This window comes from Podarcis filfolensis (genome assembly GCF_964270895.1).
Source record: "Podarcis filfolensis genome assembly, chromosome: W".
In the NCBI taxonomy this organism is placed as follows: Eukaryota; Metazoa; Chordata; class Lepidosauria; order Squamata; family Lacertidae; genus Podarcis; species Podarcis filfolensis.
Window position 1 is genome coordinate 42,040,587 of NC_139619.1, and position 27,759 is coordinate 42,068,345.

Genomic DNA, 27,759 nt, shown 5'->3' on the forward strand with positions numbered 1-27,759 from the left:
TTAGAAGGGCAGAGTGGGGAGCAAGAGATTCAGGGGCCGGTTTTAGACCCACAGTGCTCGGGTTTATTCTGCTGCCTGCTTGACATTGTGCCTCCTTTCCCCCTACCTTTTATTCCTATGAAAGTTTCACAGTGTCGCTGCTTGGGATTCTGGATAATCTATGGTGTTTTTCTTTTCAGTTTTTTTAATTAATTTTCCAAAAAAAATTTTAAGACAAACAAACAAACAAACAAACTGAAATATACTCAGAGTCGCAAAGTGATTTCATGCTCTTTATTCAGCTCATAGTGGTGAGGAGGAATGAATGAATGTCTCCTCAAAGTATCTGCTTTATATACATTATTTACACAATGGGCTGCACATGATTGGCTAATTCCGGAATTCTACTGTAAGCCAATCAGGTTGTGGATTCACTTCTATCTGGAGCATGATTGGGTGGTTCCTGCCAACCAATCATACTGCTGCATTGTTCTAGGACCAATCAGACTGCTGCATTCTGAATCCTATTGTTCTAGGACCAATCAGACTGCTGCCTTTTGGATCCTATTGTTCTAGGACCAATCAGACTGCTGCAGTTTGGATCCTATTGAACTCAGTACATAACACAAACAAACATACATCCTAATTGTAATTAAACCAATCTTGATAACATTGTTAAGTGACTTCCTCAAATCCCCCTGGTTGAATTTCATTGTATTTCATTTTAACAGTTTTCCAAAATCAATCTTCTTTAAAAAAAATATATAACTTGATCACTTCACATCTTTCATTCTTTCTAATCTAGCTTGAAACATCTTAATTCCTATCCTTACATATTTAAACCCTAAGCCTATCTCATATTTGCAAGCTTTTCCAGTTAGGTTATCTTGACATATTTAGCTAAATAATCTTTGAATTTTGTCCATTCTTCCTGGTACTCCTCCTCCTTCTGGTCGCGGACTCTTCCCGTCAGGTGGGCTAGGCCCGGGATTCTGGAGAATCTATGTGACTAGATGCTTGTAACGTATGCCAGGCAATCTGGCACAAGTGGGTAGGGTTGCCATCCGCCGGGATTTGGCCGTTGGAAACAAGTGTCCATGCGGGAAACGCTTGAATGTCCAGGAAAATCCCAAGGTATAGCAATTCTACACGTGGGGAGTAGGGACGCAAGCGCAAATCAGAATAAAGCAAAGGCTGGGAAAGTTCAGACAGAAACACACACACACACACTATTCCTCAAGATTTGTGTTTAAGACACAGGATCATAGAATTGTGGAATTGGAAGGGACACCGAGGACCATCTAGTTCCGTTATTCCCAATCAGGGGTCCGTGGCCCTTGCCTCCCTCCAACTAATTTTCTCTCATATTGGCATGGCAATAGCATACATTTTATGGGTGGTCTTGTTGTTTTTAGTATACCTAAAATCCTTTGCTTATTACCCCACATTTTGTTCAAAAAATTGCTTTGCAGAGGTAACTACCATAGAGTTATCAAATTTTTCAAAAGTAGGGGGTCTGCGGCTTGGCTTTTGAAAAATAAGGGGTCCTCAGTAATTAGCCAATTAGGAACCACTGATCTAGTTCAATCCCCTACAATGCAGGAATAATGCAGTTGGCCTATACAGGGATCAAACTTAGGACCTTGGCATTATCAGCACCCCGCTCTGAACATCTGCGTCACCTTCAGAGTTGTTGTTGTGGGAGCTGTAGTTCACCAAAGTAAATATTGAAAGGATCCTCTTTTCACATCCAGGACAGACCATGCCAAACATCTACCTTATGCACAAAATTGACTCCCCAAGCTCTTCTTGTGTTTTAAGACACTGGGATGTGGGGAGCCGGAAATTCCACTGGGCTGGCAGAAGCCCCTTTTGTGACTCAATCGAGCTCTGTCTTCAACCCCCATTTTAGTTTGGAAAACTCCTCCCTTTTCCTTTAACACACTCCCCTCCCCCCACTTTCCTGCATTCCACTCTTTTTCATATCGAAAGCAATTTCTAATGTCCACTGCCAGGACCAGCTGAGGATGTTCTTGCTTGAGGCAGAAACACCCTGAGCCTTGCCTCTGCTTCTCCTTTAGGAAAGGAGGCTGGAGAGGAGCAGGTTGTGTTGGCGAAACCCTCACAAGGGCCTGACCGTGGTCACAATAGTGGCATGGCTGCAAGCATGGTGCTCTATGGACCTTGATCTGCCCCGCCTTGAGCCAATGGCCTCGCAACGCCTCATGCGCAGGTTGGCCCTGCCAATTCCTAGGGTGCCCAGTTGGATTATTTCAGTGGGGAAGGGGGAAGTTCCCAATCCCGTTCCACTGCTCAGCACCTGCTTCCCCCCCCCTCAAAGTGATCCATCTAGCCTCCACTCCATCCCACTTCAAATGAAAATAAGTAATAAAAGAGCTCCCATCCAGACTCTGCAGTCTCCATAGCTGCTCTCAGAGCTCCAGTCTCCTTTGGTCATTTTTGGGACTCCCTTGAGAAGAACAAGTGGACATCTAGGAGTTGCTGTTGGTGGTGGTGGCGGGAGCAGGGCTCAGCTCCTCCTGCTCTTAAGTGTGCTCTGCTCAGTTCTGCAGCCTTATCCCTTGGCACCAGGTGCACATATGCTCTCATAACCCCCTCAAGCCAAGCCCAGTTCTTTTTCTTCCTCTGCTCTCCCTCCTACCACTGAGCCCTGGAGACAAAGCTTAATGGGGAGAGGGGAGGGCAGACCTCCCCTCAAGAGTCTATTCAATAATTCGCAGCCAGCTGCTGCTGGGCTGAAACTTGCAAGCTGCAAGCAGTATGAGGAAGGAAAGCAATTGAGAAACACCTTGGGGAAGCAATGTAGCCCTCTTTCTGCACCTGCAAGCCTTGTTGTGAAGAGCGAAGTCAGATTCCATGGTATCTGCACAACCTGATGCCCCATGCAGCACCCCCTCTCCACAGCCTCTCCCTCATGTGTGCTGCGAGGGCCCAAGGCGGCTACATTTGGAAAGTCTGGCTGAGCTTCAGAGCAGTGGAGAAACCAGCCAAGGCAAGTGTAGCTCCCCTCCAAACACCAGAACAATCTCTGCACAACGGATCTTTCATTTTGAAACAACCGCTTCCCAATAAATTAAGAGTGTGTGTGCACCAAGTACAGGAACCCAGGACAGAAAAGCAGAAAGACAAAGTTGCAGAACTTGGGGTCGGGTGGGGAGCCCAACCCAACCCAGCTGTATCCACTGCCTCAGCTCCCCTCCTGCTTCCCAGCCTGCGCCCCCTCCTCCTCCCTGGTCCCTTTAGGCAGTGCTTAGTGTCTCATGAAGAATGAACACCCTAGAACTCTACTTGGCAGAATGGGGACAGATAGCTGAACTATAGAGAGCAGGCTAAGGCGTACGTGGGCCACAGTGGCTGCCCTGCCCCTTCTTGATGAGCATCAAGGCTGGGGGGACAGAGAAAGAGGTCCTGCAATCCCAGGACAGGCCAGGAATCCTTATGCCTGGTACCCACCAAGAGTAGCACATGCTCAGCTGCAGCAGAAGGGGAGAGCGTGGACTACTGCGCAGGGACTGAGAGCAGCAGTGGTGGTAGTAGGATGGGCAGGGGAATGACTGTCCTCCAACAGGGTCCCTCCCCAAGCACCCTGAACCTGCTGCCAATGCCCTGGAACCATGTGGAAAGCCAAGTGTGCAACCGTGTCAGGAGTCAAGAGGAAAAGGTGGAAAGGGCAAAGCACAGGGAAGGGAGCTGGCACATGGCAAGATGGCACAAGGGGAAGGGCAGGCACCAGAGAACAGAGGCTGGGCCTTGCCTCTTCCCTCCCCACTTCGTCTCCAGTCACGCTTGGCACCTTTCGCAGTCATCCACCCCCAGCAGGAAGCCCAGGAGGAAGCCGATGGCACTCGGCAGAACGTTGGGCAGAGGCCGTAGCAGGAGGCTGGCGAAGAGGGTGGCTGCAGGGAAGCGAAAACATTTGCATGAGAGGAGGCGGGAGCAGGAGGAAGGCCAGCTCCCAGCCAGGACAGGCAGGCCTTACCTAGCATGTTGCCACTGACATTGTTGCTCTCAGAGTATTTCAGCAGCTCCCACAGGAAAGCCACCACGAAGCGGAACACGTTCTGGTGCGACCGCGGCAACTGGCAGATCACCTGCAAGACAGGGAGGGGCGGTTTGGAGTTTCAGTGCAGAGCTTTGCTAGAGGAGGGGCATGGATCACTAGCACGGTGTACTTGTTATGTTTGCAGGTTTAGACCTGGCATAAAAAAAAAAGAATGTTTAAAATGGTAACCGGACTAGAACTCTGCTGGGAACTTTGGGGAATAATGCAACTGCAGAGTCGGAAGGGACCACAAGGGTTAACTAATCGAACCCCCTGCAATGCCTAAGGTGGGACTCGAACTCAGGACACTGAGATGAAGAGTCTTATGCTCTACCAACTGAGATATCTTGGGGGAAGGGCCATAGCTCTGCAGTAAACCACCTGCTTTTCATGCAGAAAGTCTCAGGCTCCACCCCCAGCATCTCCCAGGAGGGTAGGGAACATCCCTTGTCTGAAATCCTGGAGAGCCACTGCTTGTCAATTTCAACAATACTGAGCTAGATGGCCCAGTATATGGCCGCTTCCTGGGTTGGAAATTCAAGCGAGGTTCACTGAAACAGGTGGGCTATTGTTACAAGTCCTGGTCAGAAAGCAAAAAGGCAACATGTGCGCACCCCACCCCCCTCCACAACGGAGAGGGATGGTTATCAAAGGAGACATCAGCAACCTCTGCAGTTAACAAGGCTTCCCAGACCAGACTAGCCCTCCTGCCAGTGTGCCGGTTTACTGGCTTTCAGGGATGTTTTAGTGGATTTCCTGTTACTCGCGGCAACATTTGGACTAGATGACTTTGGAAATCCCTTCTGATTCTATGCTTCTGTACACACCACAGACCAGCCAGGAAGAGATGGGGCTCTGGGGCCGACCTGGCAACAGAGGTGGCTGTCATGTGAGCACTCAAGGCAGCGCTGATACAGTTCATAGCAAAGGACTGGTTCTGGCACTGCCTCCAGGAAGATGAGCAGAGCTTCGGCCACCGAGTGGTCACTGCCAGCTATTGACAGCCTGGCAAGGGAAGTGTTCTGTCCTGTTACCTGCAGCCTGCCTCCTTCCCAGGCTGGTCCAAAGCAAGAAGCTTGGTCCTTATACATCTGGGCCCACCTTGCAAGTTTCCCCTTTTGGCGCAAGGTGGACCTTGAACCCGCAGCCCTGAGATTAAGAGTGTCACGCTCTACCAACTGAGCCACCCCACTGTAATTATCCCACACCTCCCCTCTTGACGAAGCTGCCTGCAAAGCTGATCTGCCGAGGAAATGTCCTTCTGCAGGCATGGTTTCAATCCAAACAGCAAATACTAGTGGTCAACTCCAAAAGTGCGGTCAACAAACCCTGCTTGCCAAAGAACAATTGAACGCACCCTTGAAGCTCCTTTGCAGCCATGTCTTTACCTTGACACCACGTATGATGCTAGATGTGGGGCCTGCGGGCCTGTCAAGATTCCCCACCTCTGCTCTATCTAGCCAGGCTGATGTTTTCAAATGGGGGTTAAAGCTGTGAAGCTGTTTGGATGCATGACTGGACTTGACTGTGGGCATTTCATTGTGCTGTGTCCCAGAGCCTTAAGGATGGGCTGGCCTAGGAACCTAAGCCACCAGGTATATAAAAGTGAGGTCCACTCCAGCCAAGAGCGAAAGAAAACCACCAAGCAGCCCTGCTCCCCAACAATGTCCCCCAGAGAGGATACGGATCGTCTCGGAAATGCTGGTGTCCAGGCACTCAGTTATCTCCTGCAGCTCGTCCTGCGTCCCCGGGGTCTGGAAGAGGTCCTCCTGAAGCAGAGTATCACCCATGCGTTCGGAAGGGTGAGGTACATCCTGGATAGCATGAAGAACAATCCAGCCCTGGGGTGCATAATGTGAGGTCGAGGAATGCCACAGTGGAGAGAAGCCCATCACCAAGAGAGCTGGCGCAAGGGCTGAGAATTGCATCCCGCCTGCTTTCCACAGTAGCATTCCTACTACCCTTCTCCTGATTTGGGGCAATGGGAGAGTGAAATCATTCCCCGCTTCTTCTAGTGGCCAGTCTCAGAGAGCCGCTTTGCTAGGGAGAGACAGACAATGGTTGGGAACACTTGGGTTCTTCTGAGCCGCTCTAAGGAAGACCGTATGCTGGATGTCCCACCCGCTGCCGCTCCACCAAGGTGCCACTATACTCACAGCAGGAGTTTGTAAGAGCGAGTCGGTAGCTAAGATATAAATCAATTGGGACGTTTGGAACCTGCACACCCCAAAACTGGTACTGGATTCCAGCCCACACCCATCCTTTCAATGGTACCGTCCCCCTCAGCTCACCTGGTGGCAGGCATTCTTGAAGAGGTGGTCCACCAAAAGGCAGATCTCCTTGGCCGCTCAGTGGAGTCATCACCATCCTGGGGTACGATATCCAGAAACTGCTTCTCCTGGAGGTCCAATGACAAGGGGGACTGGCATGAGAGCCTGACAGAATGTGTGCCTGTATGCATTCTTTCCTTGCTCCAGCTGGGTGGACAAGTCTTGCCCTCTGAGGCCACAACTAGGGCTGGGTGATAGCTGGCTTTCAACACAGTGATATATCACTAGCTAAACATTGCAATACACCAATATATCACGATGTCTGAAATAAGATGGAGCTATGTAGAGGCATTCGCTGGCTTCACGGTTTCCCCCGCATTATGATTTCTGCTGCCCCCTGCAGGAGGGCAGGGGAAAGCTGAACCGGCAGAGTCCACAGGGGCTGCAAGAATCTAGAGAAGCATTGTCTGGCTTCACAGTTTCCCCCCACATGGTGTTTTTTGCATAGTACACACACACATCATGATTTGCAATATATTGCCAGGTCAGAAATTATGAAACCAGTCTCACTATCTAGACTTCAAGCTGATTTGAAAATATATCTATATTGACGTATTGCCCGGCCCTAGCCACAGCAAGCATCTCAAGGGGGAAAACAAAAAACAAATTGCTCGCACCCCAAATCCAAGCTCCCCCTCCCCCTATTAATATGCAGCTCGTAATCCTCCCACTCCGGATGTGCAGTTCACCCAAAAGCTTACTGAATATGCAGCTGTGGTCATGAGGTTTGGCTAACATTTTATTTAAATTGCTGGAACCTGCCCTGGGACCTTAGGGTGAAGGGCAGGAAATAAGTAACAAAAACAGCAACAGAACATGGATGGGCCTTCATAGGTTGATGGGCTGCAGCCCCAGCCAGCATGATGAGATGATGGGGTCACATGTTCACCACCCCTTGTCTAGAGCACGTTGCAGAGGCAGTGGTAGAAACTGAGCAACAGCTGGAGCCCCAGCCCACGACTTTGTCTGGGCAATGCAGCACACAGCAGCTGGTGAACCATGCCTCCTGCCTCCTTCCCATCTTCCTCTCCAGAAATGTTCAGGGTGGTTAGTTCTATCTCAAGCTACCACATTCAAGAGAAAGAGAAAGAGAGGAGGGGGGAGCAAGAGAGCTTTAGGAGCACAGCAGTGGCAAGCAGCCCATCACTAAAAGGAGTTGACAAGGATGGAGAATTTGATCCCCTCATCCCCAGGGCAGCTGTTGATTAGGACCCAGTTCATCCCGCCACCAATACTCCCCGCCCCTGGAGAGAGAGAGAGAGAGAGAGAGAGAGAGAGAGAGAGAGAGAGAGAGTATTGATGTGGGGAATGACACATACTGTATCAGAGTCTTAGTGCAAGAGTAGCTGGTGCATGCTAAAATACACAGGAGCCTTGCTGGGTTAGATCAGCATTTTGTTCCCAGAATGGCCAACCACATGCCCTTGGGAGTCCATAGGGACACGGGAACAAGAGCACTCTGTCCATCATGTTCCCCAGAAACTGGTAATCAAAAGCATGTGGTTTGTGATAATAGTGGCAAGAAATAGCCCTGACCGGTAGCCACTGATAAACATATCCTCCATGATTCTCAATGTCTACAGCTGTCCAAATTGACAGTCACCACTGTCTCCTTGTGGCTAGGATAATACACCCAAGTATATCTGATTTCGAGAGGAGTGACATTTCCCTGAGCCACCCCAAAGCAGCCACTACCGCTTCCCAAATGCCAGTGCTCAGGTGGTAAGAGTAAGCCAGAGTGGCATAGCCTGTGCAGCAGTGGCTGAGCACAGAAACAAGGAGAAAACTGGCTCTTGGGGCCAGAGGGGGCTGGCGCCTGCATCATGAGACTGGGCTTTCTGCCTCCCGCGCTGCCAATCGCAAGCGGACCCAGAGTCAAGCAGCGCAAAATCAGTTACAAGCAGTGCTGGCAAATTCTGGTTTCGTCTCCGTTCTCCTCTGCCGAGTTCTACAAGGGCCACATTGAGACTAGGGAAGAGAAAAACGCAGAGAGCTAGAGTCACCACCTGGACTGGATTTGAGTCAGAAGGCAGGCAGGTGAGGTTGGTGGGGTAGTGCCTGGTTTGCCCTAAGGGACCAGCTGCCACTGCATGGAGCAGCTGCTGATCGTTGACAAGGGCAACTCCATTTACGTGCCTTCGAGGCACATGCACACTGCCGCAAAGCTGGAAGGGGCACTTGAAGGGGCAAAAATGTCCCCCCCAAGAGCACAAAAGCGGCAAAGTGGCATGGAAACAGCATCTCGACTCCCTCCCAGGAGCTTTGGCACCGACCTCTCAGGCCTGTGGAGAGTTGGAGCAAGGAGTTTTGCAGGGAGGCTGCTGGTTTTCAAAAGGCCTTTCCAAAGGGCTTCCGGAAGTTTAGAGGGTGTTTGCAGGCTTTTCCAATGCTGTCCCCAATATACGCAATTTCATTTAAACGCACGGTACCTCGGAACGCAACCCCCGTGTAAACGGGGCGTTGCCTGTACCTGATTTGAGCCCGCTACAAGAACATCTAGAGGATAGCAAAACAACTGTTACCTTTTCTAGGAAGCTGTCTTCTCCCTGAGATCAGAGGAGGAAGGCAAGAGCAAAAGACAACCAAGGGTGTTAATGGCACAGGCCCTGAGAAGAGAAAGAAACAGCCCGTTGGCTGAACAGTATCTGGGCAGATGGCAGGGAAATGCACACGGTTCAGTGGCCCTGCGAAAGGGCAGGTGGGAGGACCAGAACCTGGGATGACTCAGTCAAGGCAAACAAAGGGCATGAACAGCACACAGGAAGCGGATGCACAGCTACAGAAGCTGAAGCTGAATGCAGCGGAGGACCCCCAGCCCCCACATTTCTGAGTGGAAGAGCAGCTGTTTTTCAAGCAGGCAAGCAGAGTGGGAAGGGTAGACATCCAGCACAAGGCTTCCAAGGAGGTCCCGAAGCAGCTTGGTAGGTAGCTCCCACTGATGGTGAGGAAATAGTCCTTGCCACGGTCAAGGTGAAGGACAAAGATAGCCTCAATCTTCTCTTCCTTGCTGACGTACACATCCAGGGAAATGTCCACCGTCTCACCTAAAATGGGAGGAGGTCAGGTAGATACACTCTTTGGCACAGCCAGGTTTGCTTGTCTGTAAATTAAAAGTGAAGACAGTGAAGAATTGAACAGAAGGACACAATGCGAGCCTGCTGGATCAGGCCAATGGCCCATCTAGTACAGCATCCTGTTCTCACAGGTGTATGGGGGAAACCTTAACTTCAAGAATTAGGAGAAGAAGCGACTCAGTCCCCCCCCCCCACTTTCCTCTCTAGTCCTCCAAAGCAGCAGCTGCACAGAAGATGGTGACAGGATACTGGAGGGTAAGAGAAAGTGATCCTAACAAAAGAATATAAAAAGGGAAAGGATTTTTGCGCCCCCAATGTAACTTTCTTTTTTAGTTTACATTTCATTGAGTTTTTAAAAGTTTGGCTAGTTGTATATGTTCCCCAAGATATTTTTGTGCCTCCACAACATAAAAATATGCATTGTTTTAAAAAAGTAATTTTTGGACGGACTGCTCTCACTGGTTCCCTGCGATGCCAAAAGGTGTTTGGGGACCCTCCAGCATTGTTTGGCTTCAATTCATTTGTGTGTGTGTGTTTGTTTAAAGCTGGCCACACACACTTTTACACTTTGGGCTCCACTGCTTTGACGTGTGGCCCTTGGAGGCTTGAGCATGGGGCAATGCAGCCCACAAATGTTAAGCCTCCCCTGCTCTACCAAACTCCCAAGGTTTGAGGGAGGAGGGTTGGGAAGAGGAGGAGAAAAGGAAGGCCTTCCCTAGATGACCCTTGGGGTCCCTTTCCAACTCTACAGTTCTCTGATTCCAGAGAGAGACGCGCTGGGCTCCAAGTATCCCTCGCAGGGCTCAGCGCAAAGCCATGGCTTCCAATACTGGCTGTCACTGAGCTTGGGGATAAAGGAGAAGTGGAGGGTGACCTGCCCGTTGTTTGTGATCTGGAACCTCTCCTTCTGCAGCTGCCGGAACTTCACATTCTCAAACGGAAACTGCAGAGCAAAAGGGGGGGGGGGGAGGAAAGAGAGTGCTTGCCTTCAGCAGAGGCAAGGAAACGTGCTCCAGGGGGAAGTTTGTCCTTGGCCCCGGGCTCTCATTTAGGGGACTGCACATGCAACAGGTCCACGTGGGGCTCTCCAGATATTGCTGCACTTGCCACTGGCCATGTTGGCTGGGGATGATGGGAGTTGTAGTCCAGCATCTGGAGGGCACCACGCTGGCTACCCCTGGAGTCTTTGCCTGCGAGGAAGAGGAAGAGGCTGCCGCTCAGTGGAAGGGCATCGGCCTTGCATGCAAAGGTCCCAGGTTCTATCCCCAGCATCTCCAGGTAGGGCTGGGAGAGATCACCCGGAAATCCTGGGGAACCGCTCAAGACTGAGCTAGATGGGCCAAGGGCTTCTTTCCCCCCTGGTCTTTTTGCAGCAAACCCTCTTTAAGGGGTTGGAGAGGATCCTATTCGTCTTTACCTCCCTCCAGGGAGGGAAGGAATTCGTTCTCCATCCTGTCCATCAACTGAACAATATCCTCAAACACTTTCCGGTACCGTCGGTTAGCCACAACCTTCACCTATGGGGGGGGGCAGAGCACATTTGTTGGAGCTATGGACTGAAAGGGGGGGCATGAGTTAAGAGCAGAAAGGCCTGATGCACCCCCCTGTTCCCAGCCCTGAAAGAGGCAAGTACTGTAACTCTGAGAGCTTCCCCAGGATGGCAGCGGCTGTGACTTCCAGAGCCAATGGGCTGAAGCCAAATGCTCCAAGCCAAGTACCACAGAAGCTCCATTGCATGAATGGAGCCAACGGTTAAGGTATACAGTTCATCCCATGTGGTCTGCCATGCCTGCAGGAGCAGCGTGTACTCAGAAGAGTGGAGAATGGAAGCCTAGGGATTTAACAGAGCCAAAACCTGCCCACTCCTTGCACCGGAAGTCATTGGCCAAGGAGGAGCTCTGTGGAAAGGGGCCTGGTTGTTGGTCAGGGCCTGCCCAGATTCGAGGAGGTGCCACATAGCAGGCAACTAAAAACCCTGAATAGACGATAGCCCTGGCCAGGGCAGGTCTTACCCCTGTGAGGAAGAGGGAGCTGACGGGCTTGTGGTCGCTCCTTTTCAATTCCATGTGGCTTCGGTAGCTGAGCTGATTCACGCTGCCTCCTCTCCAGAGGATTGGCTCACACCATGCTGGCACACGGCACTTCCCACTGCAAGGAGACAGTTGGACTGGCTGAGGCAACACACAAGGCTCACACAGTCCAACTTTGGCTCCACACACGGCCTGTGATCTTGACCACGGTTAAGAGCTGGAGATGATGGGGCTTGGGAGTCCAACTTCTGAAGGGGCGGACCTTGCAGGTGTGCAGGCATTTTGCCTCATGGAGAGAGTTGTCAGGAAATCAAAAGCTGCCATCTACCAGGTCAGAATGAATTTCTGACCTCCCCCAGTTTGGATTCCTACATTGCAGGGGGTTGGACTAGATGACCCTCGTGAAACCCTTCCAACCCCACAATTCATTAATTAAGTCTCCTCTGGCTGGCAGCAGCTCTCTGTGGCCCAATCCTTTTTCAGGTGGAGGTGCCTTTCAACTTGAGACTCTGCATACAAAGCATATGGCACACCACCAAATGATGATCCTTCCCCAAAGCAAGGGGCCCCGTTATTCTTGTTCAGACACTATTTTTTCAGTGATCCAAAAGACCTTTTCTGGCACCTGAAATGCTGCCCAAAGGAGCCTGCCCTTTTCCGGCTTCGTCACTACATGTTCCGCCTGTCCTTTTGATTTCCCCATTACCACAGCAAGAGCAATGAAACTAGCAGGCCTAGGTGGCTTCTGACAGTTGTCAAGAACCACAAGAATATGCCAAATCATGGATGGTGAGGCTCAATGGCTACTAGCCATAATGGCCACAGAACATACTCCACCAAGAGAAGCAGTATGGCTTGGAGGAGGGGAGCGTGCTGTTGCACCCAGGTCCTGTTTGTGGGCTCCCCAAGAGGCATCTCATTGGCCAATGTGAGAACAGGATGCTGGGCCAGATGGACCAATGGCCTGATCCAGCAGGGCTGCTCTCATGCTCTTATGAGAGAGCACCAAGTCTAATTCCCAGACTTCCTTGACACAAAGAGGATTCTCATTCAGCCTGCTGCACCTTTCAAGGAACTGCAACACTGCTTATACACACCACGAAACAGAGGATGCTGATTATCAGGACAAATGTGGGGAAAAGGAGCCAAAACATTTCCAGAGCAGGGATGGCTTGAGGAAGACAACATATCACAGCCTTGCATTTCACAACTCGCCTAGCAGCCTTTGGCAACCCGGAATTCCATGCAAGCAAAGTGAGCAGGTGAAGGAGAGCTGGATCTCTCTCTTCCTCTGTGGCTTGGTGTCCATTCTGGCTGCAGAGGAAAGGAAGTCCGTCCAGCCCTCAACTCTAGCCCTCCTCCAACAGCTTGCTTAGCAGAAAGCCATGTTTAAAATATATGTTTTACTAGCCTGCTCAGGAGGATGGAAAGGCAGGACACTACTAGCATCTCAGCAGACTAGGAAAAACAAACAAGCCTTGCAGAAGAATGTTTGAGAGGACTTACTTACAAAGGCTCAACTATCAAGCAGGATCTGTTTTAGAGTCAAATTTGTACGTCGGGATGAACTTGATCTCTCCCTCTGTGAAATCAGCAAAAGCTGTCTTTTGGGTACGCTGAATGTTTAGCTAAAGCCAAAAAGAAATTGCTTATCAGCAGAGAAGCAAAAGACCCCCTGTTGCCTGACAATGGAATCTATTAACAGCCACTGTTGTGCTGGAAGACCAAGGTGAAGTACTAGTAGGTTAAAGGTAAAGGGACCCCAGGTTGGACAGTGTTCTCGAAGCTACAAACATGAGTCTGACCAAACTGCGGGAGGCAGTGGAAGACAGGAGTGCCTGGCATGCTCTGGTCCATGGGGTCACGAAGAGGCGGACACGACTAAACGACTAAACAACAACAACAACAACAAAGGGACCCCTGACCATTAGGTTCAGTTGTGACCGACTCTAGGGTTGCGGCGCTCATCTCGCTTTATTGGCCAAGGGAGCCGGCATACAGCTTCCGGGTCATGTGGCCAGCATGACTAAGCCGCTTCTGGTGAACCAGAGCAGCACACAGAAACGGTGTTTACCTTCCCGCCAGAGCGGTACCTATTTATCTACTTGCACTTAGACGTGCTTTCGAACTGCTAGGTTGGCAGGAACAGGGACCGAGCAAGGGAAGCTCACCCCGTCGCGGGGATTCGAACTGCCGACCTTCTGATCGTCAAGCCCTAGGCTCTGTGGTTTAACCCACAGCGCCACCCGCGTCCCTACTAGTAGGTTAGCCAAGTGCAAAAAAAGGGGTATACCTGCTGAAATCCTATCTTATACACAATTATTAAAGGTACAGGATGCTTGTGCATTTTTGCCCCATGTCATCTTAAATTACTTTGCTGCATCACACGACAGGAAAATCCTCTAACTCAGGAGCAGCAGACACGTGGCCCTCACAATGCTGCAGAACTACAATTCCCATCATCCCTGATTACTGGCCATGATGGCTGGAGCCAACAGGAACTGCAGCTCAGTAACATCTGGCAGACCACAGGTTAGCCATACCTACAATATGCAATGTTATATGTACCAATAATCCATACAAACTGTTAACAACCACCAGAATACACCCCGACACTATGAGCAACTGCAAAACCATCCTTTCGCATCCTACGTTGGCTCCCAGGACGTTTCTGAGCACAATTCTGAGTGTTGGTGCCAACCTTTAAAGCCCTAAATGGCCTCAGCCCTGAAAGAGTGTCTCCATCCCCATTGTTCAGCCCAGGCATCAGGGTCCAGCACCGAGGGCCTTCTGGCGGTTTCCTCACTGTGAGAAGCAAAGTTACAGGGAAGCAGGCAGAGGGCCTTCTGAGTAGTGGCACCTGCCCTGTGGGACACCCTCCCGTCAGATGTCAAGGAGATAAGTAACTATACAGCCTTTAGGGAAGTTTTTAATGTTTTATGATGGTTTTGCGTATGTTGGAAGTCTGAGGCTGCCCCCCCTTGCCTTCCTTGCAGCATCCTTCTCAAAGGGCTAAGGCATGACTACGCTCACAGAGTTTAAATCCACCATAAGGTGCAGCAATCAGGCCTCTGTTTCAACACAAAATACCAATGATCCTTATGCCAAGTGGGAGAAAGGTCGTCAACATGATGAACACACAAACCTTGGAGAGAAAAATGTAAAACAAAAAGCACCAGCAATTTAATTGGACTTAATGGAAGTATCTGCTGATAAGAACATGTGAGCAACGCAGATTTTCCAGACAGATGCAAAACCTAGAGCAGGAAACCTTAGACCTTTAGATATTGCTGGACAGCAGCTATGCTGGGGCTGATGGGAGTCCAACAACATCTGGAGCGTGTGCTGAGCTAGGAAAGCCCTCTAACTGGGAAACTGCAGAGCAGTCCTACTTATTCCAAGGCAACCCTCCAACTTAATTGGGACTTGCTTCTAATTCAGGTTGCACAAACCTGCAACCTTAAAAAGCATTTGTAGAAGTCGCAGTCATCCTATGTTCTTTGCTCCTAACTGCCTGAAAGTGGCTTCTCTAGCCTAGGCTGGGGTATCCCAGACAAAGGAAATAAACAGGGCAATATCCTAAACCACCACATATAACACAAAGATGTCTCTCACCTGGTCGTAGGTCAGAAGTCTCTGAAGCTCATTTTTAGTGATCAGATGACAATGCTGGAAAAAAGCAAAGCAACCACAGCTACAGGCTAGCTCACGGGGTCGGGGGGCGGGGGGCAGCCTGCTGCCACTTCCTGCAATATGTAGTAAGACTGATAACTAGGATTGGGCAATATGATCATATTAGGCTAGTGCTCTGTGAACTAGACTGGCTCTTGAACTGCTTCCAGGCCCAATTCAGAGCATCCCATTTGGCCTTTCAAGTGTTTCAAGGTTTGGGAAAAGGGTACCAGAAGAAGGCCCACTTATGTTTGCACTGCCTCTCCACTGACTAGAATCCCTTTCCCAGGGAACTCCTGCTCTTTCAAGCATGGCAGGGCCTTTTCAGTCATGGCACCCGACCTTTCAGAATAATCTCCCAAAGAGGTTCACCTGGCCCCTGCTTTGATGTCCTTTCAGCAAAGACTTTTCGAATTTCCCCTGGTACGTTAATTCATGGGCAGGGCGCTTGTGGCCCTCCAAACCCTGCTGTAGTACACAGGAACATAGGAAGCTACCTTATATTGAGGCAGACCATTGACCCATCAAGCTCAGGACTGACTACATGGACTGGCAGCAGCTTTCAGGCAGAGATCATGCCCAGCCCGATCTGCACACACTGGTGACTGAGCCTGGAACCTTCTCCATGCAAAATGGCCGCTCTGCTTTCGCCTTACTGCCCTTAACAAACTGCAACTCCCACCCCGATCACTGGAGAAGTTGCCCACATTTGCTATAATCTAATCTAATACATCTCTGCCACTCGCTTTATGTTGCTCTCTACTGGCTGCTCTAGTAGAAACCTTAGTGGTGCAGCTGCAGCAGCAGGGATCGCCGACACTGCACCCTCCTGGTGTTGCTGAAGTGGAACTCTCATGAGCCCCAGTCAGCAAGGCCAATTCTTAGCAATTATGGGAATTTTTGTCTATCAACATTTGGAGAGCACTATGCTGCCTGCCATAAAGAAGGCTGATCACCGAAGAATGGATGCTTTTGAATTCTGGTGCCGGAGGAGACTCTTGAGAGTCCCATGGACTGCAAGATGATCCAACCTCTCCATTCTGAAGGAAATCAGCCCTGAGTGCTCACTGGAAGGACAGATCGTGAAGCTGAGGCTCCAAGACTTTGGCCACCTCATGAGAAGAGAAGACTCCCTGGAAAAGACCTTGATGTTGGGAAAGATGGAGGGCACAAGGAGAAGGGGACGACAGAGGACAAGATGGTTGGACCGTGTTCTCGAAGCTACTAGCATGAGTTTGACCAAACTGCGGGAGGCAGTGGAAGATAGGAGGGCCTGGCGTTCTCTGGTCCAGGGGGTCACGAAGAGGTGGACACGACTAAACAACTAAACAACAACAAATGCTGCCTACCCTGAGCTACACACAGGCAGGAAAGTTACAGAAACATGACTCAGTTTGCTTCTCCAGATAGCGGAGACCAACAAGTTACATCAGCCAAGGCTCTCTCCCTCCAAGCCCTCAAAACGCACTCGTTTTCATGATTGTCAGCTGCGGCAGACCCTGGTCAGGGGGCAGGAAGCTCATCTGGGCACAGATATCCTTGTAATCCTGGTTTCGGCGCTCAAAGTCTTCCACGTGGGCAGCAAGGTGGGAATTGACCATGCAGAAGCTGGTATTGTTGCAGACAAACCTCGCGTCCACACACCCCTTGTTACCCTGCAGGGGCGGAGCAAAGATGGCTGTTAGTGAGCAAGCAGGAAAGAGGGGGGAACTGGTTGGCAGAGATTAGAAAAACAGATAGACAGACAGAAAGATAGACGTGGGGAATTCCGCTGTCAGGGTCTACTCCCCATCTTCCCCATGATGCCTGTGCCCACTGTCTCCCTCATCATTTCCTTGATGCGGCTGAGCTGGTCCTTCCTGACAAAGATGAGCACCAGCTGCACCTAGAAGATGCAAGGTACTGGGATGTCTATCAGCTCTGTTCATTGATTGCTGTCCTGGGCCGGCTGGATGCAGATAGGAGTGGCAGGTGGCACCAACTGGGGATCCCCCAAGGGAAGAAGGCTCAGAGCCAGGGAACTGGTGGGGGGTCGTCAGAGGGAGAAGAGGGAGCAGACTGTGAGCAAGAGGAGGTGTTGGAAACTGAAGAGGCAGGAGGGCAGGAAGATTCTACGGCAAACAGCAGTCCAGAATCCGAGGCAGAAGTGGAGGCTTGAGGCGGGGGTCAAGAGGCAGAGATCAGGCAGGCTGCTGAAGAAGCCAGGGGGTCTCCCCATCCTGCTGCGATCAGCTCCCCTCCCTGCTGGTCTCCCAGAACACAGAGAAATTAAGAGGATGGAGCAAAGACAGGCAAGGTGTCAGAGTCTCAGGTTGCTTGGGAAGGACCAGGGGGAGGAGGAGACTTCAGAGAGTGGTGGGAGGGTAGCAACCTTCAGCCTTCACAACTACCTCACTGGGGCAAGACCTGTTGGGAAAGGTTTCTGTGATCACTAGGCCTGCACGGTTTGGGTTTCTTTGAATAAAGAATGTTGGCTTCTTTTGAATAAAACACCACTGACACCAGGAGTTTTTTCTTGCTGACCTCCTCCTCCTCCTCACTCCAGCTCCTGACAGCTGTCTGGCTGCTGAAGAAATGGGTGGGGTTCGACTTACTTTCTTGTACTTGGATTTGGAACGCAAAGCCTTTTCCACAGCTGTCAGCCACTCTTGCTCCTTTGTCGAGTCCAAGTAGAAGAAAGCCTCTGTGCTCAGGTCCAGCTCCTGGAACCGAATGCCCAAGTGCCAAAGAGAAGGATGTGGAACTGCAGGAATAGGACTCCCATCGGAACAGACGTGCTGGTTAAATATGCAAAGACAACAGGAGTGTGCAAGGGCAGGCAAGATCAGGACCAAGAACAAACAAGTAATACCAGCCACTTCCTCCTCAGCTTAGCTATTCGGGGCCCCAAAGGAGCTTTGCTAATGAAAGAAAAAAAGCCTTTTCCTTGTATTTTTTAAGATGTGTCAGCCAGCCTGATATCTAAGCACTATCCCAGTAGCCACAGGCAACCAGAAATTCTTTGAAGGCAAGTGAGTTGGTTGATCTTTCCATTCTTCCTTCACCTGGCAACCTGGTTTCCAGGCTGGCTTTCCGGGAGCAGAAACCCACCTCTCAGATCTGCTGTGCCAAGCTTGTTTGCTAGAAGATTACCCCGTAACACCCTTGTCCTCTTTGCAAACCTCCTAAATGGCTAGCCTTCTGTGTTTCCATTTATTTTTTTTAAAGATATTTATTGGAGTTTTACAAAGATATAAATTTAAAAGATCATATAAAAAGAAAAAAATACAATAAAAGAAACATAGAAAAATACATAAAGTAAGAAAAGGAAAATAAAAACAAATCCATTTTTGTAACCCTAACTCGTTATCTTATTTCCTTGGCCTCCTCACACCTCCCCTTTTTGTATTCCCATTTAAATAATCAAGTCAGCAAATCCTTACCCTCTTTCGTTTATCCTAACTCTATATCTTAACATATTATAACTCTATATTTCCATCCATTTATCAATTCATTTTTGCATATTCTTATTAACTTTGTTGCTGATGCCACTTATTTTCAGTCCAACATCATTTTAAGATTCATTAATTTTACAATGTTTCTGAAGATAGTCTTTAAATTTCTTCCAGTCTTCTTCCACCAACTCTTCTCCCAGGTCACGGATTCTGCCAGTCATTTCCGCCAATTCCATATAATCCATCACCTTCATCTGCCACTCTTCCAGGGTGGGTAGCTCTTGTGTCTTCCAATGCTTTGCAATAAGTATTCTTGCTGCTGTTGTTGCATACATAAAGAAAGTTCTATCCTTAGAAGATCTACCCACCGTGGAAGAATGGCAGATGAAGGTTATAGACTATATGGGACTGGCAGAAATGACCGGCAGAATCCGAGACCAGGGAAAAGAGACGGCGGAAGAAGATTGGAAGAAATTTAAGGACTATCTTAGGAAACATTGTAAAATTATTGAAGGTTAGAACGATGTTGATTCAGAAATTAAGTGGTTATAAGCTGTAATGATTATGTGATTAAGAAAAGAAAGGTTAAAAATTATACAGAAATTAGGGGAAGGATTTGCTGAATTGAATTAATTAGAGATTGGAATACAGAAAGGGGAGGTATGAGGAGGTCGGGAAAGTAAGTTTTATGAATATAAGGGATTGAAATTATACTTGTTGTTGTATGTGTTTTGTATGTTTTGTATGTATTTTTACTGTTTTTGTTTTTTGTTTTGTTTTTTCTATTTTATATAAACTTTTAAAACCTTAATAAATATTTTATAAAAAAAAAAAGAAAGTTCTATCCTTCTTTGGCACCAATTGGCCGACTATGCCCAGGAGAAAGGCCTCTGGTTTCTTCAGGAAGGTATATTTAAATACCTTTTTCATTTCATTATATATCATCTCCCAGAAAGCCTTAATCTTTGGGCACGTCCACCAAAGGTGAAAGAATGTACCTTCATTTTCTTTACATTTCCAACATTTATTATCGGGCAAATGATAAATTTTCGCAAGCTTGACTGGGGTCATGTACCACCTGTAAATCATTTTCATAATATTCTCTCTTAAGGCATTACATGCCGTAAATTTCATACCGGTGGTCCACAACTGTTCCCAGTCATAGAATCATAGAATCATAGAATCATAGAGTTGGAAGAGACCACAAGGGCCATCGAGTCCAACCCCCTGCCAAGCAGGAAACACCATCAGAGCACTCCTGACATATGGTTGTCAAGCCTCTGCTTAAAGACCTCCAAAGAAGGAGACTCCACCACACTCCTTGGCAGCAAATTCCACTGTCAAACAGCTCTTACTGTCAGGAAGTTCTTCCTAATGTTTAGGTGGAATCTTCTTTCTTGTAGTTTGGATCCATTGCTCCGTGTCCGCTTCTCTGGAGCAGCAGAAAACAACCTTTCTCCCTCCTCTATGTGACATCCTTTTATATATTTGAACATGGCTATCATATCACCCCTTAATCTCCTCTTCTCCAGGCTAAACATGCCCAGCTCCCTTAGCCGTTCCTCATAAGGCATCGTTTCCAGGCCTTTGACCATTTTGGTTGCCCTCCTCTGGACACGTTCCAGTTTGTCAATGTCCTTCTTGAACTGTGGTGCCCAGAACTGGACACAGTACTCCAGGTGAGGTCTGACCAGAGCAGAATACAGTGACACTATTACTTCCCTTGATCTAGATGCTATACTCCTATTGATGCAGCCCAGAATTGCATTGGCTTTTTTAGCTGCCGCGTCACACTGTTGGCTCATGTCAAGTTTGTGGTCAACCAAGACTCCTAGATCCTTTTCACATGTAGTGCTCTCAAGCCAGGTGTCACCCATCTTGTATTTGTGCCTCTCATTTTTTTTGCCCAAGTGCAATACTTTACATTTCTCCCTGTTAAAATTCATCTTGTTTGTTTTGGCCCAGTTCTCTAATCTGTCAAGGTCGTTTTGAAGTATGATCCTGTCCTCTGGGGTGTTAGCCACCCCTCCCAGTTTGGTGTCATCTGCAAATTTGATCAGGATGCCCTTGAGTCCATCATCCAAGTCGTTGATAAAGATGTTGAATAAGACCGGGCCCAAGACAGAACCCTGTGGCACTCCACTAGTCACTCTTCTCCAGGATGAAGAGGAACCATTGATGAGCACCCTTTGGGTTCGGTCAGTCAGCCAGTTACAAATCCACTGAGTGGTAGCATAGTCAAGACCGCATTTTACCAGCTTCTTTACAAGAATATCATGGGGCACCTTGTCAAATGCCTTGCTGAAATCAAGGTAGGCTACATCCACTGTGTTCCCTTCATCTACCAGGCTTGTAATTCTGTCAAAAAACGAGATCAGGTTAGTCTGACATGACTTATTTTTCAGAAATCCATGCTGACTATTGGTGATCACAGCATTCCTTTCTAGGTGCTCACAGACTGTTTGCTTAATGATCTGCTCCAGAATCTTCCCTGGTATTGATGTCAGACTGACTGGGCGGTAATTATTTGGGTCCTCTCTTTTCCCCTTTTTGAAAATAGGGACAACATTTGCCCTCCTCCAGTCTGCCGGGACTTCGCCTGTTCTCCAGGAATTCTCAAAGATGACTGCCAGTGGTTCTGAGATCACATCTGCCAGTTCTTTTAATACTCTTGGATGCAGTTCATCTGGCCCTGGAGACTTGAATACATCTAGACTAGCCAAGTATTCTTGTACTATCTCCTTAGTTATTCTGGGCTGTGTTTCCTCTGCTGAATCATTTGCTCCAAATTCTTCAGGTCGGGCATTGTTTTCTTTATCGGAGAAGACTGAGGCAAAGAAGGCATTGAGGAGTTCAGCCCTTTCTGTGTCCCCTGTTTGCATTTCACCATCTTCTCCTCTGAGTGACCCCACTGTTTCTTTGTTCTTCCTTTTGCTACGAACATACCCATAAAAGCCTTTTTTGTTGCTTTTAACCTCTCTAGCAAGCCTGAGTTCATTCTGTGCTTTAGCTTTTCTGACTTTGTGTCTACACGTGCTGGCTATTTGTTTGAATTCCTCTTTGGTGGTTTCCCCCCTTTTCCATTTTTTGTACACATCCTTTTTTAATCTTAACTCAGTTAAAAGTTCTTTAGATAGCCACCCTGGCTTCTTTAGGCACCTTCCATGTTTCCGTCTCATTGGTATTGCCTGAAGTTGTGCTTTTACTATCTCCCTCTTAACAAACTCCCAGCCATCATGAACTCCCTTTCCTTTTAGTATTACTGTCCATGGGATCTCACCAAGCACTTCCCTAAGTTTTATGAAGTCGGCTTTCTTAAAGTCGAGAAATTGAGTCCTAGTATGCTTGGCTGCTCCTTTCCGCTGTATAGTAAACTTCAGAAGAGCATGATCACTCGCGCCTAATGATCCTTCCACTTCTACCCCACTAACCAGGTCATCAACATTGGTTAGGACCAGATCTAAAATGGCTGTTCCTCTTGTTGCTTCTCCCACTTTCTGGACAATGAAGTTGTCTGCAAGGCCAGCGAGGAATCTGTTTGACCTTATGCTCTTGGCTGAGTTTGACATCCAACAAATATCCGGGTAATTGAAGTCCCCCATTACTACTATCTCCCTTCCTTTTGCATGCTTGGCCATCTGTTCCAGGAAGGCATCATCTATGTCCTCCGTTTGGCTTGGGGATCTATAGTAAACTCCCACAATGAGGTCACTGTTATTCTTCTCTCCCTTAATTTTGACCCAAATGCTCTCACTTTGGCTTTGAGGTTCTAAACCTTGGATCTCTTCACAGGTATACACCTAAGGTGTGAAACCTAAGACGCTGGCAAGTTAGCAATGTCATGTGACTTTAAGTAGTCAAGCTCGTTAAGTTGTTAAGTTGCTCAGTATATAAAGAGTGTTTGTTTTCTCTGCCTGTGGGGCGTGAAGCAAAAATGTCTGAAAGCTCCGGAGGTGTTTCTGTTATCTTTCTGCAATAAACCTGTCTTTGGAAAGACAGGCTTCCCTGTGTCGTTATTTCTTTGCTGCTGAGACTTTGAAGCTTGTACTGCAACAAGAATCTCTGCACTGGACTTAGTTAATGCTCTGCAAAGAGAACTGTTGCTGGTGGCGCAGCGGAAGCGTTTACTGGACCAGTACACAGACTCTCTTAGGTTATGGCTCCTTCTACGTTTCTACAGCTGTATTGTGTGCAGAGAAAGTGAAAGCAGCTTTCGGATGAGAGAAGACCAGCTTGGTCGTAAATCCAGCTCTTAAAGGAACTGAGAGGCTGCAGAAAGTTGAGAGAGCTGCGTAAGTGAAGATTTACAGCTTCATTAGCTGCAAAAGGCTAGCTTGACCTCCCGTTGTGTTTTTGTTTTGTTAATAAAAACAGAGAACGGTGGTAGGTTGCTAGTGAAGAGACGGAGGGAAAAAAGTTTAAAAGGCGTCAGAGGAGGCTGGAGGTGTCTGAAAAGTGAGTAAAACAAATCCCAAGGGGAAAGAGAAGCAAGGGCACACAGAGGGAGTAGCAGCAAACCCCAAGAATGGCAGTGGAAAATTTCCAGGTTCCCTTTACAAAGTTGAACTCTGCTAATTACGTGCAGTGGTCTAAGAGGGCTCAAGTCTGGTTGGAAGCCAAAGAAGTGTGGGCTGACTATGTCCAGAGGCGAAAGCCGTTTATGGCTGTTGCAGCAGATGCCACAGCAGAGCAACAGGCTGCTGCACATGCTCAGAACAGGGAACATGATAAAATGGACACTAAAGCTAGGTGCATGTTGATGGTATCGATAGACGATTCCCAATTACCTCATGTGGAAAATTTAAGGTCTGCATTTGAAATTTGGGAAGCTCTTAGGCGAATTCACCATAGAGCCACGCCCGGAGAGAAGGTGAACATTATACATGCTTTGTATGAGTTGAAACTGAAGCCAGGGGATAGTGTGGTTGAACACACGTCACAGATGACTGAGTATTTCAACCGACTGTCATCTCTAGGTGTGAATTTTCCTGAAAATATTAAAGTTTATACTCTGCTTAGCAGCCTGCATGCGGGGTTTGAAAACTTAGTACTAACTTTACAAGTTTTGCCAGAGGACCAGCTGAATATGAATTATGTGACTGGTAGATTGTGTGAGCAAGAATATCAACATCATCGAAAACGTATTGATAATTCAAATACCCCAAGGGTTGGATGTTCAGATAATTCCCAGTGTGGGGGAACTAGCAGGCAGAGCTGTAAGGAAGCCTCACAAGTGTCTGCTATGGCCAGCAAGTCATGTTTTCGATGTGGCAGCAGGTTTCATTTGATAGCAAAGTGTCCAGAAAAGCAACAGGAATTTCAACAGTCCAAGGCCAGTTTCCGGAGCTACAGGGGAAGACGACGTGAGAACTACAAGAATCAACGATCCAGAGGGGGAGCAGGTGCTGATAAGGGACTATCTGCAATGGCAGCACAACAGAGTCCTAAAAGGAGCCAACAAACCTTGAAGTGGATAATTGACAGTGGAGCAAGTCACAGTTTAGTTCCAGCGACATCTAGTGGCAGCTTGATGAACTGCAAGACATTGCCAGTTGCAAAAACTGTGACTATAGCAGACAATAGTAAACGAGAAATGAACCTTAAAGGCACAATTTATGTTAATTGTTTGCAAACTAACCTTCCTGTTTTTGTTCTTCCAGGAATGAAGAATGGACTTTTGAGTGTGTCATGCCTGGTAAAAAGTGGTTTTAAGGTCGAGTTTGAAAATGATGTGTGCACCATTTCGAAACAGGGGAAGGAGCTAGTTAAAATTCCCTGTGAGGATGGGCTTTTTGTTTTGGATGAAGAGCAGTTAGCAGCAGGTAGATGTTCAACAGGTGAAGCGCAAGCTAAGTGTGTAAATAAGGCTCCTCATACAGGTTGTGCACATCTACTACACAGAAGGTTAGCTCATATATGCTTTAAGTATGTAAGCAAGATGCCAGATTTAGCTGAGGAGTGTAACATTAAACCCTGTCCAAATTTTCTGGATTGTTGTGCTTGTAAACATGCTAAGGTTAAGACATGTAACTATCCTAGATCTGATAGAGTAAGCAAAAAACCCTTTGAACTTGTGCACACAGACGTGTGTGGCCCTATGCCAGTCAAATCGCTTGGAGGTGCGAGATTTATGCAAATTTTGGTGGATGATTTTTCAAGGGCTAGTTGGGTTTTCTTTCTGAAAGAAAAATCACAAGCAGCTTCCATCCTGATGGATTGGATTGAAGAAGTCGAATGTAAATTTGACACCAGGGTACGTAAAATACAATCAGATCATGGTGGGGAATATGTGAACCACACGCTGGAGACGTGGTTAAAAAGGAAAGGTATAGTTCATAGACTTACCAATCCCTATTCACCACAGGAGAATGCAGTTGCCGAAAGAAAATTTCGTACATTACAGGAAGCCATTGCTGCTTTGCTGTTTGATTCTGGACTTCCACAGCGTTTTTGGGCTGAGGCTGCACTGTATGCGAATTATACTTTTAACAGAGTATACAATAGCACAGTAGGCAACACTCCTTACTTCATGCTATTTGGGAAAAAACCAAAAATTGATCATCTAAGAGTTTTTGGATGTCGTGCTTATGTGCTGGTGCCTAGGGCACAACGTAGGAAAGGCGATCCTAGATCTAAAGAAATGTTTTTCTGTGGTTATCAAGCAAACACAAAAGGTTGGAGATTTGTCAATGTAGAAGGCAATCAAACGAAAATCACAATCAGCAGAAGTGCAGAATTTTGTGAACAGGATGGTTGGAATAAAATTCATGGAAATCCTGACATACTATTTGATGTGGTGAACAGTAACAATGAAACTCAGGCCCCTGGGCAGGTATTAGTTCCAGAACAGGCTGAGGAATTTGAGTCTAAGGACGAGGGTGAGAAATCGTCTAGTTCACCCAAGTCTGTAAAGTCAGAATCTTCTAGCTCTAAAAGTTCACCTGCACAGCAAGAGAGACGTGTAAAGTCAGAATCAGAAAGTTCTTCAACTACTAGTGACAAACAGGTGACGACTAGTGATTCTGGGTCAGAGGGAGAAACTGAAGGAACATCGCAGGAACTGTTAAGGCGTTCCAAGCGTACCAACAAAGGTAAACCTCCTGAAAGGTACCAAGCTATTAGTGTTTGGGCTGGTTTGGCAAATTGCGAACCTGAAAGTTTTGAGGAGGTTGAGCAATTACCCCAGGAGGAGGCCAGTAGGTGGCGTGAGGCCATGCAAAAAGAGTTGAATTCTATGAAAGAACTAGGTGTGTTTTCCATCACCAAACTGCCAGAAGGTACCAAGGCAGTAAGTTGTAGGTGGGTGTACAGGATAAAGACAACAGCGATGGGGAAACCAGAGTACAAAGCAAGGCTTGTAGCTCGAGGTTTTACGCAAAGAAAGGGGTTACATTATTCCGAAGTCTATGCACCCACTTCAAGGAGTGAAACCCTACGGGCACTATTAGCAGTTGCTGCTCAGAAAGGGTTCAAAGTGAATCAATTTGATGTCTCTACAGCTTATCTTCATTCAGACTTGGCTGAAGAACTCTATATGGAGCTACCGCCAGGATTGAAAGTTGGTAAATCAAATCAGGTATGGAAACTACATAAATCTATTTATGGACTCAAGCAATCTGCTCATAATTGGAATGAGTGTTTGAATGACGTTTTGGTAGGCATTGGTTTTAGCAGGAGCAAGGCTGACAATTGCTTATATTTCAGAGGTTCAGGAGATGCTCAAGAATCTTTGCTGGTTTATGTAGATGACCTGATTTATACTTCAAAGACACAAGAACAAGTAAAAAAACTAGCCAAAGAGTTAAATAAACACTTCAAAGTTAAGAATCTTGGTGATGTGAAGGTCTATCTTGGTGTTCAGATAGATAGGACCAAAAATGGCAGTTTTCTACTGAATCAAAAAGGCAAGATATTGCAAATGTTGAAAAAATTTGGCATGACGGAGTGTGCAGGTGTTAGAACACCAATGGAAATGGGTTTTGTAAAAGACAATGAGTTCAAGGATAGTGCTGAATTCAAGCGTGCTGAAATCTTTCAGTCAGCACTGGGAAGCTTACTTCATCTTTCGCAATGGAGTAGACCAGATATTGCTTACGCTGTTAACTTACTCAGCAGAGAAGCTTCAAAACCTAGTGTAAATGCATGGAAAGGAATTCAAAGAGTGTTAAGATATTTACAATACACCAAAGATTTTTGCCTTGAATTATCTTCTGAAGGACAAGCACAGATTACTTGTTGGGCAGATAGTGATTGGGCAAATTTAAAAGATAGAAAATCAGTGTCTGGCTGTGTAATAAAATTTGGTAACTCTCTGATTGGGTGGAGATCCAAGAAACAGAACCTGATTGCTTTGTCGTCAACAGAAGCTGAGTTCTGTGCCTTATCTGAGTTATGTAGAGATCTAGAATTTTACAAATGCTTGGCACAAGAGATGTATGAAAAGGCCATCACTCCAATCACTGTATGGGGTGATAATCAACCGTGTCTTAAGTTAGCACAAAATGGGCAGTTTAAAGGTCGTACAAAACATTTGGATATCCGCTTTCAAAATGTTTGTCAAACGGTAAAAGCAGGAATTGTTAAATTAAATTACTGTCCCAGTCATGAAAATCAAGCTGATGGTTTTACGAAACCGCTTGGGTTTCAGCGGCATGAAAACTTTTGTGAAGAAATGGGTCTGAAGTAATTTTGTTTTTGCATTGCCAGCGAGAGGGGGTGTTAAGGTGTGAAACCTAAGACGCTGGCAAGTTAGCAATGTCATGTGACTTTAAGTAGTCAAGCTCGTTAAGTTGTTAAGTTGCTCAGTATATAAAGAGTGTTTGTTTTCTCTGCCTGTGGGGCGTGAAGCAAAAATGTCTGAAAGCTCCAGAGGTGTTTCTGTTATCTTTCTGCAATAAACCTGTCTTTGGAAAGACAGGCTTCCCTGTGTCGTTATTTCTTTGCTGCTGAGACTTTGAAGCTTGTACTGCAACAAGAATCTCTGCACTGGACTTAGTTAATGCTCTGCAAAGAGAACTGTTGCTGGTGGCGCAGCGGAAGCGTTTACTGGACCAGTACACAGACTCTCTTATCCCTGACATATAACGCCACTCCTCCTCCTTTCTTGTCTGGTCTGTTTCTCTGAAATAGATTGTATCCCTCCATTATTACATTCCAATCGTGGGACTTATCCCACCA

The 27,759-nt window shown here is 47.5% G+C and overlaps 1 protein-coding gene across 1 annotated transcript in view; it reads right to left on the minus strand.

Annotated features, from left to right (window-relative positions):
* Positions 1-3,780: 3,780 nt before the first annotated feature.
* The window catches only part of LOC310753750 (inositol polyphosphate 5-phosphatase OCRL-like), a gene marked incomplete at both ends in the record, with an annotated part of 76,396 nt that continues 52,417 nt past the window's right edge, over positions 3,781-27,759 (minus strand). Inside the window, 15 exon segments of the mRNA XM_083595095.1 lie at positions 3,781-3,896; positions 3,980-4,091; positions 4,909-5,036; positions 5,727-5,811; positions 6,334-6,383; positions 6,386-6,519; positions 9,254-9,416; positions 10,224-10,389; positions 10,853-10,963; positions 11,459-11,594; positions 13,001-13,104; positions 15,092-15,130; positions 16,615-16,826; positions 16,934-17,033; positions 17,743-17,891. Coding sequence (XP_083451221.1) covers positions 3,781-3,896; positions 3,980-4,091; positions 4,909-5,036; positions 5,727-5,811; positions 6,334-6,383; positions 6,386-6,519; positions 9,254-9,416; positions 10,224-10,389; positions 10,853-10,963; positions 11,459-11,594; positions 13,001-13,104; positions 15,092-15,130; positions 16,615-16,826; positions 16,934-17,033; positions 17,743-17,891 — 1,805 coding nt within the window.